The following is a 14,413-nucleotide window of genomic DNA, read 5'->3' on the forward strand; positions in this document are numbered from 1 at the left end:
GTCTTAAGATTGAGGCCAGAGATAAATTTCACATACTTGATTACTGGCCTTTTTTTTTTTTTTTTGAGACAGAATCTTAATCTTGAACAGAACATAGCAGGTTGTATGTATGTAATACCCTATGTCAGCTGTATTGTCAGGCCAATGAGCTGCAGTGATCTGCCTACCTCCTCCTTCTTTACTCTGAGATTACAGACATATAATTGCATCTAGATATTTATGTGGATGCTGGGTATGCAAACACAGGTCATGGTTGCGTGGCAAGGACTTTACAGACTGAGCTGTCTCCCCACTTATTTCTTCCTCTCTGATCCTTTCCTCTCCCTCTTCCCACTGTTCCAGGCTCACTACATACCCCAGTTGAGCTTTAGACTCTTGATTGTTACATAAATGTGAACTAGTTCTAATAATCAACATTCACATTTTATTTTTCTCAAAACTACCATTCAGGATAATAGCCATAGATTAGTTCAAACGTGACTCAGAAGGATACTGGTATTCTATTTCACAGTCAAGTGTTTCTTTCTGTAGGTATTCTTAAGCTATGATTATGAATGACTTGGTATACATTAGTCTCAGTGCTGTAAATGGAATATTAAGAAAGGCAAGTGGAATCTCTGGAAAGCACACAGTCCAGCAGCACACAGTGGTGGGCCAGCGTGACTCCTGTGTTTCAGTGGTTCATGCTGTGACTTTCTCAAACATGAGCTTTTGAAGCAAATACGTGTACAATTTGTATCTGTATCAAGAGATCCCTAGAATTTTCACCAGTGTATAGAGGAAGGAAACTGTATAAAGTAAGACTAGAATATCAACAGTACATGATTCCTTAGGTGGCTACCTTCCATTTCATTAGGCAATCCTTTACTTGTTAACTGCATCTCCCTGGACACTATTTATACGCACACCAATGTAAGTATATGGCAGTATTTGTTTCTGACTAGCTTCAATGTCCCAGAATCCTTAGATCACCATCATAGTTACATTTGTGCCTCGCTGTCTATTTGTTATTTATTCTTATGCATTCTATTGTCGATGGATTTTATAACATAGGCATTAAAAAGTGTTTCAGGTATGGCTTCAAGGCTTTACTATGATTACAAGAGCATGTTATGGCAGATGTTCTATAAAATGAACACACATTTTTCATTTGCTCCTATACCCAATACAATCAACTGTTGATAGGTACAAGCTGTCAAGTGCAGATAAATCCAGGAGATCTGAATTAATACCTCCCTCATGCGATTTATTTATTTGCTTATTTAATTTATTTATTTATTTATACTTGGGTATGTAAAATAAGTTCCTAATTTTTCATACAGATAGGCATCTGAAGAGCATCCCAGTTGTAAAAATAAATAAATAAATAAATAAATAAATAAATAAATAAATAAATAAATAAGTTACTGACCTTGATGGAAAACTTGCAATGAACTGATTTCTCCTTGTGCTGAAAAATTACTTTGATGACTTATTAGTGACCACAATTGCTTGTTTCTGTCTTCTTGGTTAACTTCAGGGCACATTCAGAAAATGAAGGCACCTCCTTACCGCCTGCTGACTCCTGTACTAGCCCTACAAAGATGGATTCTTCCTATAGTAAGACGGCTAAGCAATGCCTGGAAGAGATATCTGGTGAGTTTTTATAATCTCCCTGTTTTATTAGATCATGTTGGCTCTGTGAGTTTTGCACAACTGCACTCTGTTTTGTGCTTCAGAACTTCTCACATATTTAGATGGTCTGGTTTAGACAATCTCCTTGTTGCTCTGAAATGAGTAAGAAGCAAGTGGTGGTTCTTTCACAACCTGAAAGCATAATTTGTTTTAAGGCATTTTGCTTCTCAGAAGACTTCTATGGTTTGTAGTGTAGTCCTTAGAAATATGTGGAGGTTGGAAATATATCAAAGTTGTAACATTTACTCTAGCATTTATAACCAATGAAATCCTGTCCTATATTTAATTATGTGGTGGGTACAACATTTCTCCAGTGTACATACTGGAAAATATCTAGTTGGATAGGTATTTCAATGTACATATGTAGGTGATATAAGAAAACTTGCAAATCTCCTAGGGACAGTTATCAGAGTTTTGATTGTGGGAAAGGGGATTTGCAGCTTGAGCCAAGTATTTTTCCAGTAATTCATATAAGCCTAGGGTTATATAGAAAGCCTTTATTATAATTTTATTATACATATTTATTATATATAATATAGTTCTACTCACTCTTCATCAGGACCCAATAATCTTCTTAGAAAACTAAATTGTCATGAGTTGGAGAAAGAATTGAAATTTTGTTAGACTTGCAAGTAGAGGCATGTCTGTTTTTCCAATAAATCTTTGGGTTAACCTTTATGTGTTTGTTGCTAAGCCCAAAGGCAAAAACACAAAGAAAAATTTAATTTTTGAAAATTCATGTGTTACTTCAAGGCTTCTAAAAACTAACCACAACAGGGTAGGTAAAGAGATGTCTGCACTTTGATAGCCATGAAATTCAATTTGGCAAACATTAACCCTTCTTGAAATGCCCATCACTGAAAAATGAGACTCATGATAAAATAACACCCCAGAAGTAACCTGTGGAATGAAAATTAGTGATATGATTAGGCATCTGTGGTTTCAGATGGCAACACAGGGCCAGTGCAAAGGAAGGGGGAAGATTATGATGTGAACATATGACTGTATTGCTGGCATTTATAGACACCAAAGATTTCATAGAAGTATCAAGATGATGCTGTGCCCCTGTGTTGTGACAAACATTTTATAAAGCCTGGTATGAAGAAGCTTCAATTACCGTACTGAATGTGCATGAACATCTGCATTATGCCTGTGAAGTATAAGCCTTTCAATCTATAGATGCAAGTGAATTCGAGTAGAATTTAAATTTTAGCCATTGTAAGTTTTACAAAGGAACACTATTTTTTAAAGCTAACCTATCGTTGAGTAGTGCTGATGGAAGAAAAAAATCTATATTTATCAAGCTTCATATTCTGTCTGCATTTAATCACTTTTTCACATTTCTAATTAATATTTTCTATTTAATGTTCTGGGGTCTTAATAGAATATTTGAAAATGGAACATAAACCAGATATTAGTATAATAATGTAAGGGACTTAATAGAGGGAATAGTGTTTTGCAGAAGTAATGAGTTTTTCATATGGGTCTCACATTTGAGGAAGGGAAGGAAACAGAAAATGAATCCTATAGTGAATCTAGTGCTATTGTGTCACTCTTATTACCATTATGTGTATGAAATTAGCTTTGTGGTCTGAAACACTGTCTCCTCCTCCAGTGTAATCTCTGCCTTACTTTGTAGTATTTCAAGAGTGTGAAAATGGCTCTCCCAACAACCTAACCTTTTCCAGGGACCTTATCCTGAGCTACACATTTCCATAGTCAAAGCCTAGTCCTTGGCATTATCAGGAACTATAACTTCTCCATAACATCATTGCCATAACTCCTATCATATATGATGATATATGTCTGTGTGTGATACATGTCATACACATGTGAGCTATCATAAGCCTAATAGGAGGTGAACCCTGGTCCTCTAGAAGAATGGCTAGTGCTCTTAACCAGCCCCATAAACTCTATTTCTACTGCTTGAAGTTCCCTGTTTACAGTCCTCTTCCCACTGTCCCCTGACTCCACAATGATCCTAGGATTCCCATTTTATACATGTGATTAGTTTTTGTGTCACTTACTAAATCTCCCATGTCTTCTTTCCTTCTTAATCAGCTCAGTCTTTGTGGTAACTAGAAGTCTCTTCTCCTCCATCCATACCATCCCTAATTCCTTCATCCTCTCTTATTTTACCAAAATAACAAGTAGAGTCTTATTCAGTTCTCCACCTGTTCTATACAATGATGAATGAATAAAAAGAAATCTACTTATGGGTTGAAGTGATACATTCTGTAGTCATCAGTTCAACCTTATGAGTATCCAACAGACCCAGTAACCATTATGTTCCCAAACTCTGCTCAGTACCTCAAATTCTTAGACAAAAATGTTACTCCTTTTTTTCCTCAAAACTCTAACACTACATGTACTAGATGTTTCAACTGTTTATCATGATGTCACTTTACTGAAAGATGGAATGCCGAGAAGGGATGTCCATGAACTCACATCCATGTCTATCTACCTACTCAGAGCATTTATACCCACTCAACACTTGTTTCCTTTGCTTTCCTTAGACCACACTCTCATTTCCCTGCTAATGTCCCCCTTCGCTACTAAGCCATCCCTTTAGACCATGAGGTAATGATGCATCTCTGACTTCAACATACTAGGAGACGGCTTCTCCTCTGCCTTCTAGCTTCATGGCTATAATTTAATTATTTTGTCCTACTTGTGTAACCTTCAAACTAGCCACTAATCCTTTCTCTTTGTTGCCCTAGCTTACTCTAACTAGCCTTTTCACTCCATGTCTGTACTGAAATGGCTCTTAATTGAAGTTGTTATCATGGGAGACCTGTCCAGAGCTAAGGCGTAAGCTGTAGGGCTCATCTGACTGACCTCTAACGAGCCATCTAAGAAACTTCCTGGCTTGATTTCAGCATCCCATTGATTTTTCCCTAAACCTCACTGTTTGTTCTTTCCTGGTAATTGTTTCTAGTTATGCCTTTTCACCCTAATTTCCTATCATTGAAACAATTCAGTTTACTTCCCAAAACTTAATTTATACATGCGTACAACAGTAATTCGTCCGTTTAAATGTGGTCTATACACTAATGGCTCACAAATGTTTCTCTCCTCTAGTCCTCTCCCTAGAAAACTGACTCAAGTATCCATTCCTTACATAGTTCCACTTAAACATCTCACATATATATCCAACATACTATATTTAAAACCACACCCTAAGGCTGCCTTCAAACCCCTTTTGTTTGCATCTTCTCCTTTTAGGTTGATAGCAATGCAAGCCTCTAGTTGCTCAGGCCCGATACTAAAGAAACCTTTGTGACCTCTGCTACCTGATTCAGACCATAGGGTACATAGGGTACTATATTACTGGCCCTCTATGTATTGACTGTCTCTGAGCTCAGGATCATGGGGATTAACTTTGGATATACTTCTCAATATTTGATATTTTTCTCTATTGTTCCCTCTCAGAAACTCAGAAGCTCAATATGGACGATTCTGTATGCCATTCCCATAGGAACTAGAGTGCTGTTCTAGCAATATAACTCAGTAGGAGAGTACTAGCCTATTAAATGGGAATCCATAAATTGAACTTTTAACACTGCACAAAACAAACAAACTGCTAATGTTCTAAGCAATTTAAACATAGTAGAATAATTATATTTTCACGATATATCTAGACGAGAGCCCTTCCTTTCCATGTCTGTTTTATTAACTGGTATATCCTAGTCCGTGATTGGTACATGACTCCCATCCGATCACTGTTTCTGAAATGAAAAACAAAGCAGATATTACATAAATGAGACATTTGATGATCAAGAGCCCTAAACATTTTTTAAGTGTATACAGCATAAAGGAAAGAGGAGAACTACTATAGGCTTTGGGAGACATGCCAGTCAGGATAAACATACAGTAGTGTGCACTCAAGGAAAACTCTGACTGTTTCATGGTTTGCAAGCTGAACTTCCCCAGGAGGCTGGGGTGTTTGAATGCATGTTCCTGTTTCTGGCTGGTGATGCTACTCAGGAAGGTCGTGAGACCTCAAGGAGATGATGTGGCTCTAGATTAAGGTGTGGTGCGAGAGATGTGGACCACTGTGGATAGGCCTTTCCATTCTATAGTTGAGTCCGCTCGACTCTCTCTCTCTTCCTGACTTAGAAGTTTTAGTGGCCCGTTTCCTCCAGGTCCTACCATGTGTCCTGCACCTGGTGGAATTCCTTCCTCAAACTGAAAATCAAAGAGCACCTTTCTGTCCTTGGCTTGTTTTTCCTTGGGTGTTTTGTCTCAGCAATGAGGAATGTAACTTTTAAAGACCTGAGTGGGAAAACAAAATAATTTTAATTCTATCATCACTATATATATATATTTTAATATTAAGACTGAAACTGCCTCTCTGTCCCTCTGAAAAATTTTGATATGTTGCCCAAGGGGAAAGAAATCCCTATTCTTTTAATTAAAAAATTGTCAAATCCATCTCTGTCCCATTACTTACATGATATATGGCCTGTAAGGATTATAATACTTTTAAGGTGCAAACTTAGTTCATTCTGCAGTGCAAACTGGTTAGAGGAATTTGCTAAGAAGGAGAATTAGCTCTTTAAATTCTCCTTGATGTAATATCACACTGGTAGTGATTAAAATGTCTCTTTTCGAAAACAATGTTGTGAAAAAATTATTGCAATTCAATTTGGGTGTGGGGTAAGGATTAGAAATGGAAGGCCTTAATTTGCCATTGATGAATCTTTGTAAGATTTCAATATTCTCTAAGGTTGTGAGAAGAGCGCCTTTTGTTCCTCACAGTCTTTTGGAGAAAGATGCCTGCCATTCAACTCATCCAGTGGTGACTCTAATAGTTATTACTATGTATATAAAATCCATAGCAATGAATACATTGGTTTACAGATCCCAGCACCTTCTCTAAGATTCACATTGTGACACTCTGAATGCCATCCCAGAAGAACTACAGTGCTGTTCCGGTATTATAGTCCTGGGTGAATGTATCATGTACATTCATTGCGTTGTCTTTGTTTGTATTCTTACCTGCTTTGCCAGAGAGAATTTATTCTCTGAGACCAGGTCTTTTAGTGCCAAGAAATCCAACCAAATGTAATTGAGATTAAATGTTCACCACATTGTAGAGTAGCTTTAGATTTTATTTTCTGGTTAAGGTCACATTTGGCTTTTCTTTTCTTTTTGTGTAAAGCTCTCTGCTCCCGTGTGCATCTCTTCTATGTGCAACATTTGTGCAATGCAGCTTTTAACCTTTAACTGGAATATATTCAAATATACATACCTGGTATCTTGTTTTCTAACAAATAATATTGAAATAAGTAAATGATTTCATGGAATTACTATAGAACCAAATGTATAGGCTTAACCAAAGGATAAGATAGGGGTTACTTATATTTTTACATTAGAAAATGAGTAATATATGGCATTTAAGAGCTTTGCAAGTGATCACTAGAATTTCCATATTCTGAATGGTTAGAGAGTCTAAGGAGACGAAGCACTTGTGGTTCAAATTAGCTTAGATCTTCTACTCAAATTGCTCATGATAGCAATGCTTACTAAAGATCTGAGAGCATTCTTTTCTAGGACATTATATTGGATATATTTTACTTCACAAATATTAGACAAGATTAGAATGAGTCACATTTCTGAACTTGTTTTCATTTTTTTTCTTGAAAGCTTTTCCTCTGCCTTGTATTACATGCATTTCTCTGCGTGAATCCAAATAAATAAAAATACCCCTGCGTTGTGCACAGGCAACAAAGCAGGCACAGATGCCTGTAGTGATGTAAGTAGGTTCCCTACAGTTGCCAGCATAAAGTTACATCTAGTAGTTCCAGGGGCAAAACTGCTGTAATAGCAAGCCTTGTTATAAAATCTTTAAATAAGGAGAAAAATGGTAACCACCCCCCATTTGCCATTTCTTTTGTTGGGCCATCTTTCCGAAAATATATATGTTATTTACCTATAGTTTCTTCTTTGCTCAGTTTCATTGAATTTAGCCCATGTTTACAGTTTTCACTCCATAAGAAGAGTGCAGTGTATCTGGTCTAGAAGAAGACCAGATGACAAATGGGATGACATAGGTAATTTGATTCGATAAATAAAATGCGAGTATTAAAAATGACATGGGCCATTCCTGAAGAGAAGCATTGGGAATCTTTGTGTAGATTACTTATCTCTGCTATGTCATAAGATCAATATGTCCCAGGCTGTGGTCTTGGTATGGGTGTTAGAATAAAATATACCAGAGAAAGAGCTGTTAACCACTACATGGTGGATATTAATGTCAAGAAAGTGCATTGTTGTTTTGAAAGGCACTCTGAACAACACTTCTTAACCTTGACAGTACTGACATTGAAGAGTACACAGTTCCTTTCTGCGGGCTTTGGAATCTGTCATCTTACAGTGATCCCATTCCGTAGATGTCACCACCTCCCATTGGAACCACAAATGTCTCCTAGGGAACAAAAGCCATCCTCAATTAGAAACCACTAATCTCAGCCTAGTGGCTCTCAAAATGGGCTCCCAGAACCAGCAGTGCTTGGGAAAATATCAGAAAAGCAATGTCATGACCTTCTAAGACCTACTAAATGAACAGTTGTGGGCCTGGCGCCTCAAAAATGGTGCTTTTATAAGTCCTTTTAATGGTTCTTTAGTGAAACTGGAAAACCACTGCTTAAGCTGATTGACATATAAACACCCTTTTGCAAGGGAAGGGTATAATTATTGCTTTCATGTATATGTGTAGAAGTTCAGCTCTTTGACCTATAAAGTATTAGGGTTCCTTTCAGTGAGGCCTTGGGCTTCATTACCATATGTCAAACAATATATGAGCTACCTGGTTCATAGAAACACAACATTTCCATCTTAAGAACTGCATTATTGGCTCATAGTCTGAAAACACTTGGTTAGGTCTAAAAAAAAACTTGAAAGGAAGAACCAACTTTTTTTTAACAAAATTGTTTATGAATCATAATGATCAATTTCAGTTAATTTATATTATATACATATATATATATACATTTCATTTAAACATATATTATATAAACACAACTTTTCAAAGTGTGGAAATTAGTAGTCAGCATTTATAACTGATGGCTTGATTGTTGATGACATCATATTAGTAACCTGTCTTTCCATGCAGTCTTACATATTTGTAACCTGGATTTAAGGATGGTCTGCCCTGAATGGGGTCATGAGGTAGTATTCTCTTTTTAGAGGAAGTTGTCATCAGTGGAAAGCAATAAGACTTGCATCTTATTGTACTAATTTACATAGGTAGGAATAGGGCATTTCTCCCTCACTGAGAGTACAGAGTATAGCTGAAAGTGGAAAATGACAATTAATTTTATTTATCCTCCCTGAAGACGATGAAGACTGATACAGTTCACTCTCTTGATGCATTATCTTCCCATGCCCCCTTGTTAGTATGTGGTATTTGGGAACAGAAAATCTTCAAAGGTTCTTTTATGTCCTTTAATAAGTGTTTTAATCATTCATGCTCTACATGATTTCTGATGCAACACATATTTGCTTTGTGAAAACAAATTGTCCTAAAATCTGAATTTCATCCTGATAGCATGGTGTACACACCCAGTATGAGACAGAAATAAGAAATATATAGGATAAGTTTTCTATATTTATCAAAATATGAAATATCAAGAATTGATTATACTTAAGACTTAAGAAACTGCTTGATATTCAAAATCATAATGTATATTGTGATATACAAAAATCATAATGTACACTGTATATTTTATTTTGCACCTTTTTATTCTGCAGTGATTTATAAACTTTCAGGTGAATGGTTTGAGTGACTTACTTTGGCTAAGACTTTTTGCTTCTATGTTTTTGAAGGAAATAAGGAAGAAATCTTAATTTCATTATCATGGTAGGATTTTATTCATTATCTTCAGAATTTAAAGGGGTAAAACACCTTGAACTTGTTCTGTAAAAGATAGGATGAGGTCTTTCCCTTTAAAGCATTACCTGCCAGAGGGGAGTGGAATCAGGCTCCAGTTTTCAGGTCCTTTACATTCTTGAATTTGATTTGTGCTTTTATAGCAAGAATACCAACAATCGGAAGGCAGATCTGCCTGCTTCAGCTGCCCGCAGCTATAGAGAATTAGTCTGTCACTCTCAGAATCAGGAAGAGCGTGCTGTGTAAGAGTGTGTGTGAGAGCGTGTGTTCCTGTGCAGGAGGCTGGGTTGGCTGAGAGTCATTGAGACGTGCAGAGGATCCTTCGGAGAGCATGTCGTTCAGGCTTGGCTCTGAAACCTGTGGCGTTCTCCCTTGGCCAGCTGCTGCCGCCTCCGTTTTAATTTAGCAGGATGTTTGCTGCCACGGCAGCTAGCAGCATCCACTGCAGCAGCAAGGGAGAACCGTAGATCTGGCGATGCAGGTGGAATACTAAAATACAACGGAGGGCTGGGCTTCCTTGCTTCAGTTCTGCTGTCTGTGGGCTCTGCTGCAGAAGCCGTACTTGCAGCACTGTGTCAGCTCAGCTCGTTAGAGTAAAGGTTTCGCAGACCTCAGTCAGTGAAGGGCTGGAGAGATGCAAGGCTGCGGGGCGGGAATTAGAGACACCCTGCTCTGCTTCTACCTTGCATTTCGGAACACAGAAGCAGTAGAGGGAAATGCGGACGCACCACCCTGCTGAGACATACGATTGGATGAAGACAGAAAAACGTAGTTGGCTTCCTGGGTGACTTTTTCAGCTGGAGCAGAGTCTTTCGTGAACTCTTTTTTTTGGCTTAAGACGTATTTACGCAAAATGTTTTGTAAGTACTGCTGATCGGTGAAGAGATGTGGCAAGCTCAATTGTGGGAAAGTGATTGTGTCTACCCTGCCTCGACAATGTCCTGTGAATGTCTGAGCTTGAGCTTTTGTTGAAGTGCACGTGCTAATTAAAACCAAAAAGGGACAGTTACAATTGCAGTGTAAAGAGACAATATGAAGTCCAACTGAAAAGAGGAAGGCGTTAGAAACCATGCAGCAGGCGGCTGGGCTCTCTGTGTTTCGTGGCAAAGAAGTAAAGAAGAAGGGAGCTTGCCTTCAGAAACAAAAGTCTTTGACCAACCTTTCCCTCTCCAGTGAGGGGGAGAGGAGACCTACTGTGCGCATTTCCAACTGGTTTGGAAATGCTGCAAAGGCTAGCCAGAGAGAGTCGAACTATGCAGAAAGAAGGAGTCTCTCAAGGTTTCTGTCTAGGTCTGTGCAGTCACTGTACCATGGCAGCGGCTCAGGAGCCTGGGGCTTGCCTGCAGGAGGCGGCCAGTCCTGTGCCGATGACTTAGAGGTCTGGCCTGCAAGAAGAGCTTTCGATGGAGAAAGCGATGAAGACAGCAAGTCTGAAGATGAAAATGGGTCTTCTAAGCCAAGCAGTATCAGCCGAAGTTGGGCTGAAGAGGAAGGCGAAAGCTGCCTCCGGGAAGGGACCGCTCACCTGGATGAGGATGTGATCCTCACCATGCTGGGGGATCTGGAGCAGGCACTGTACAGTGACTTACTAGGTGAGTCCAGGTTGCAGAGGACAGGGTTCATGGCGGTCAATGACCTTCCATTTTCAGACGAATTTTTCTTTAGACATATGAGCTTAAAATTATAATTTCTTCTTCCTTGAAACTATTTTCCCTTGTAAAACTGAACTGTGAATTCCAGTTTTGAAATTTCACTGGGCAAAGCAAAGAGTCTCAGTGGCTGGGTGTCTGGGATAGCCTAAATGTAAGTATGCTTTCTACTTAGTCTTTGGTGGAGACTCGGTTAACTTCCATCAAGGTGACCTTATCCTTTATGTGTAATGAAGATGGATTGGTCTCCTGGGTAAATTTCTGTAAGGTTTCATTTGCTTCCTTGGAGTTCCCTAAATAGATGGCTCTTGCCTTTGACGTTTCAAGCCCCTTGCATGCAGAGGCCTGTTCTCTCTTCCTTCTGCTTTTTTCTTCCTTTCTTCCTTCCTATATCTTGGAGCAGCTGCTCCTCTATATGTATAGCTATAACATCTAGTTATGTTACAACTGAACTATGGAAAAAACTGTTAACTGTTTCATTTTCCACAATCTTTTTAAATGGCAATATTCTGTCGTAACTTGTGACATCATTTGTAACTGGGTGGATGGAAAAGCTTTTGCAGTAAAACTTTAAATGTCAACCTGGCCACGTCTCTAACACATGTACCTAAAGAAGTGTCCACATTTAATATTTCAACATTTCAGTTTTCCACTGTCACATATCTACATCCTATAGTCGCCTCAGAATCTCTAAATGCTAAGCCCCGGAGCCTATCACATTTCATGTCAGTGTAGGCTTTCAGAAAGCACTTTGTATGGCATTCTGTAAGTTCAAAAGAACTACCCCTGTCCACTGATCTTTGTTTCCTATACATAGATGGTGCTAAGTACAGATTTGTTTTCATTCTCCATGTGAACGTCTGGTGACAAGGTGTTTTATGAGGTTGTCTGGGAGGTTTCAGGGAACAGCTTTGAAATGAGAAAGCTTCGAGAAACAGCCTAGGCAAATACGGCTCAATTTTGCATGTCAGTTTAGCTTGGAAAGAGTAATGATTGCACAGTTTTGAGAATAGTGATTTCTGAATGTAAATCTACCAGGTACTCAGGTGCCAGAGATTTATCTCCATAGCATTGTTTGATTTGGGTGATGAACTGTTTCCTCATAAAGGAAGCTCTGCATGGTGTAAAGATGAGAGGAAGCCTTGATCCATATGTCTTCTTCTCCTTTTTCCTATCTCTTTTTGATCCTCTGAAACTGTAGAGTCAAACAGCATTCATCTTTAGCTTATAAAATTGTATCATCATCTTGTTCTAAGTGCCTTTCATGTTAATATTTTTAACCATGTGAGCAGAGTGTAGGTCCCCAGGCAGGATCTGGAGGTTGCTGTGTTAAATTATTGTGAGATGTGGTTGGAGTATAAGTACGAAACCTTGCCCATTGTATATAAATAACCCAGATTATTACTGTCCCAAGAAAGCCTCCTGAGAATTTATACCTGAGAGTCTCTGAACTGAGATCTTGCTTATCACTTCCATGTGTTTATTCTCCATAAGGATTTCTCCTTCCACCCACCAGTGCCAGCATTCTGAAATACAAGGAGTAAGGGGAAGGACACACTCAAGTGGTTCTGATATATTCCCATATGTTCATATTTCCATATCAAGCCTGACAAGGAGATTTGCTAAATTGTGATGTATTAACTTTGTAGCATTTCTGCTGTGTTCTTGATTGTGTTATGACTCAACATAGCCTACGTTAGCTTTGGCCAAAGTTTCATGAGTTCAACATTTTTACTATTGAGTTTCCTAATAAAGTATACAGGCTAGGGTCTATGCTATAAATATATAGGACAATGTCTGCAATGCTACCTACTATCTTACTATTAACCATCTTTTCCTATACCTGTCAAATATCAAGATCATAAGGATGAGTTTATCTGAAAATCATGGTTGGGTCACTATTCAAAAAGAGGAAAGCTTTCAATAGCAAAGTGTGCAGAGTGAATTCTGTAATGGATCCAGTTATATAAATCAAGTTTCACACATATATAATTTGATTTCTATTAAAAGATTATAGTGTGACCATGTTAATTATAATATGTATATTTAAAGCATATATAGTAAGGGTAGATCATCCAAATTAAATTCTCTATTATGCACTAGTTGTGAAGCAGAGGCACTATTCTGGAATCTATTGGAAAACCCTCTGTACCAGTATTAATAATTCAAGTGGATTAGAGAATACACAATTTGAAAAGCTGTGTAGACATCTCTACCATTGGATTGGCAAAAGTGAGAAGCCTCTTTGGGAAATAATAGTTGAGTTTGATATTATGCAAATGGGAAGAAATGAATTGTTTTTGTTGTTTAAGCAAATTTCTCTCATGTGCATCTTTCTTATAACTTTTCTTTATCTGCTAAGCAGTTAGATATATATATTTCCTTTGATTTGGCCTCCTCCCAACCCCCACAAAGCCTTACTACATCATCTGAATACTACTTTGAAAGCTATCCCAGACTGTGCAATCATTCCTTAGGGGATTACAAATGCACTTAGTTTTTATCTTGTCTTTCGTGGGTCACTGAAGTTATTTGCTGCAATACATTTAGCTCTGGTTATTATCCTTCATGGAATGAATAAGGCAGCAAAGATGCTATGCTCTTTAAGTGTTGGAGGGCAGAGATTCATCTGTTTGATTGCCATGAGTGGCCTAGTGTCATGTGTGAATGTCCTTAGGAGATAATCAACGGGTGGAGAAAGGGGAACACTGCAGTGTGCTGGCATTTGAGGGAACCTGTACAAACCAGCCTAGATTTCACCTGGGAGGATCCATGGCTTAAACAAGCCTATCATTTAAAACCATGGGGAATGGTTCAAATATCAATTCCAATATTGTGATCTGACAAATGGCAAGACAGCCTGGATGCAGGTGGGCTGGGGACAGGCAGTGCACAGTGATGTAGCCCATGAGTGTGTTCCATTTGGGCTTCCAGCCTATGGGGTTCCTTTGCAGCTGCCCCTCCCCTCACCTGTTGCCCCCTCTGCCCCAACCCCCACCCCGTGGTCTCTACTTCTCTACTTCTACAGTCTCTAGTGGATCTTCATCTTAAAATTTCCTCATCATTCTTCCTCTGCCTCCCATGATAAGGACCTGGATGGGAGAGGGGAGGTAAGAGGGGAAAGGGGGAACATGATCCGGTATGGGGGTGTAAGGCAGGAGAGAAGCCCTGAGAGGAGAAGAATGAATAAAAATAT

General features: G+C 38.6%; 1 protein-coding gene across 4 annotated transcripts in view; it reads left to right on the forward strand.

Moving 5' to 3' along the window:
* Positions 1 to 14,413, forward strand: part of Nav3 (neuron navigator 3) — a 324,118-nt gene that overhangs the window by 168,014 nt on the left and 141,691 nt on the right. For all 4 annotated transcript variants that reach the window (XM_052165326.1, XM_052165327.1, XM_052165329.1 and 1 more), the window contains one exon: positions 1,520 to 1,635. In XM_052165326.1, the coding sequence (XP_052021286.1) occupies positions 1,520 to 1,635 (116 nt within the window). The remainder of the gene's footprint in view (positions 1 to 1,519; positions 1,636 to 14,413) is intronic.

This window comes from Apodemus sylvaticus, chromosome 20 (genome assembly GCF_947179515.1).
Source record: "Apodemus sylvaticus chromosome 20, mApoSyl1.1, whole genome shotgun sequence".
Classification (NCBI taxonomy): domain Eukaryota; kingdom Metazoa; phylum Chordata; class Mammalia; order Rodentia; family Muridae; genus Apodemus; species Apodemus sylvaticus.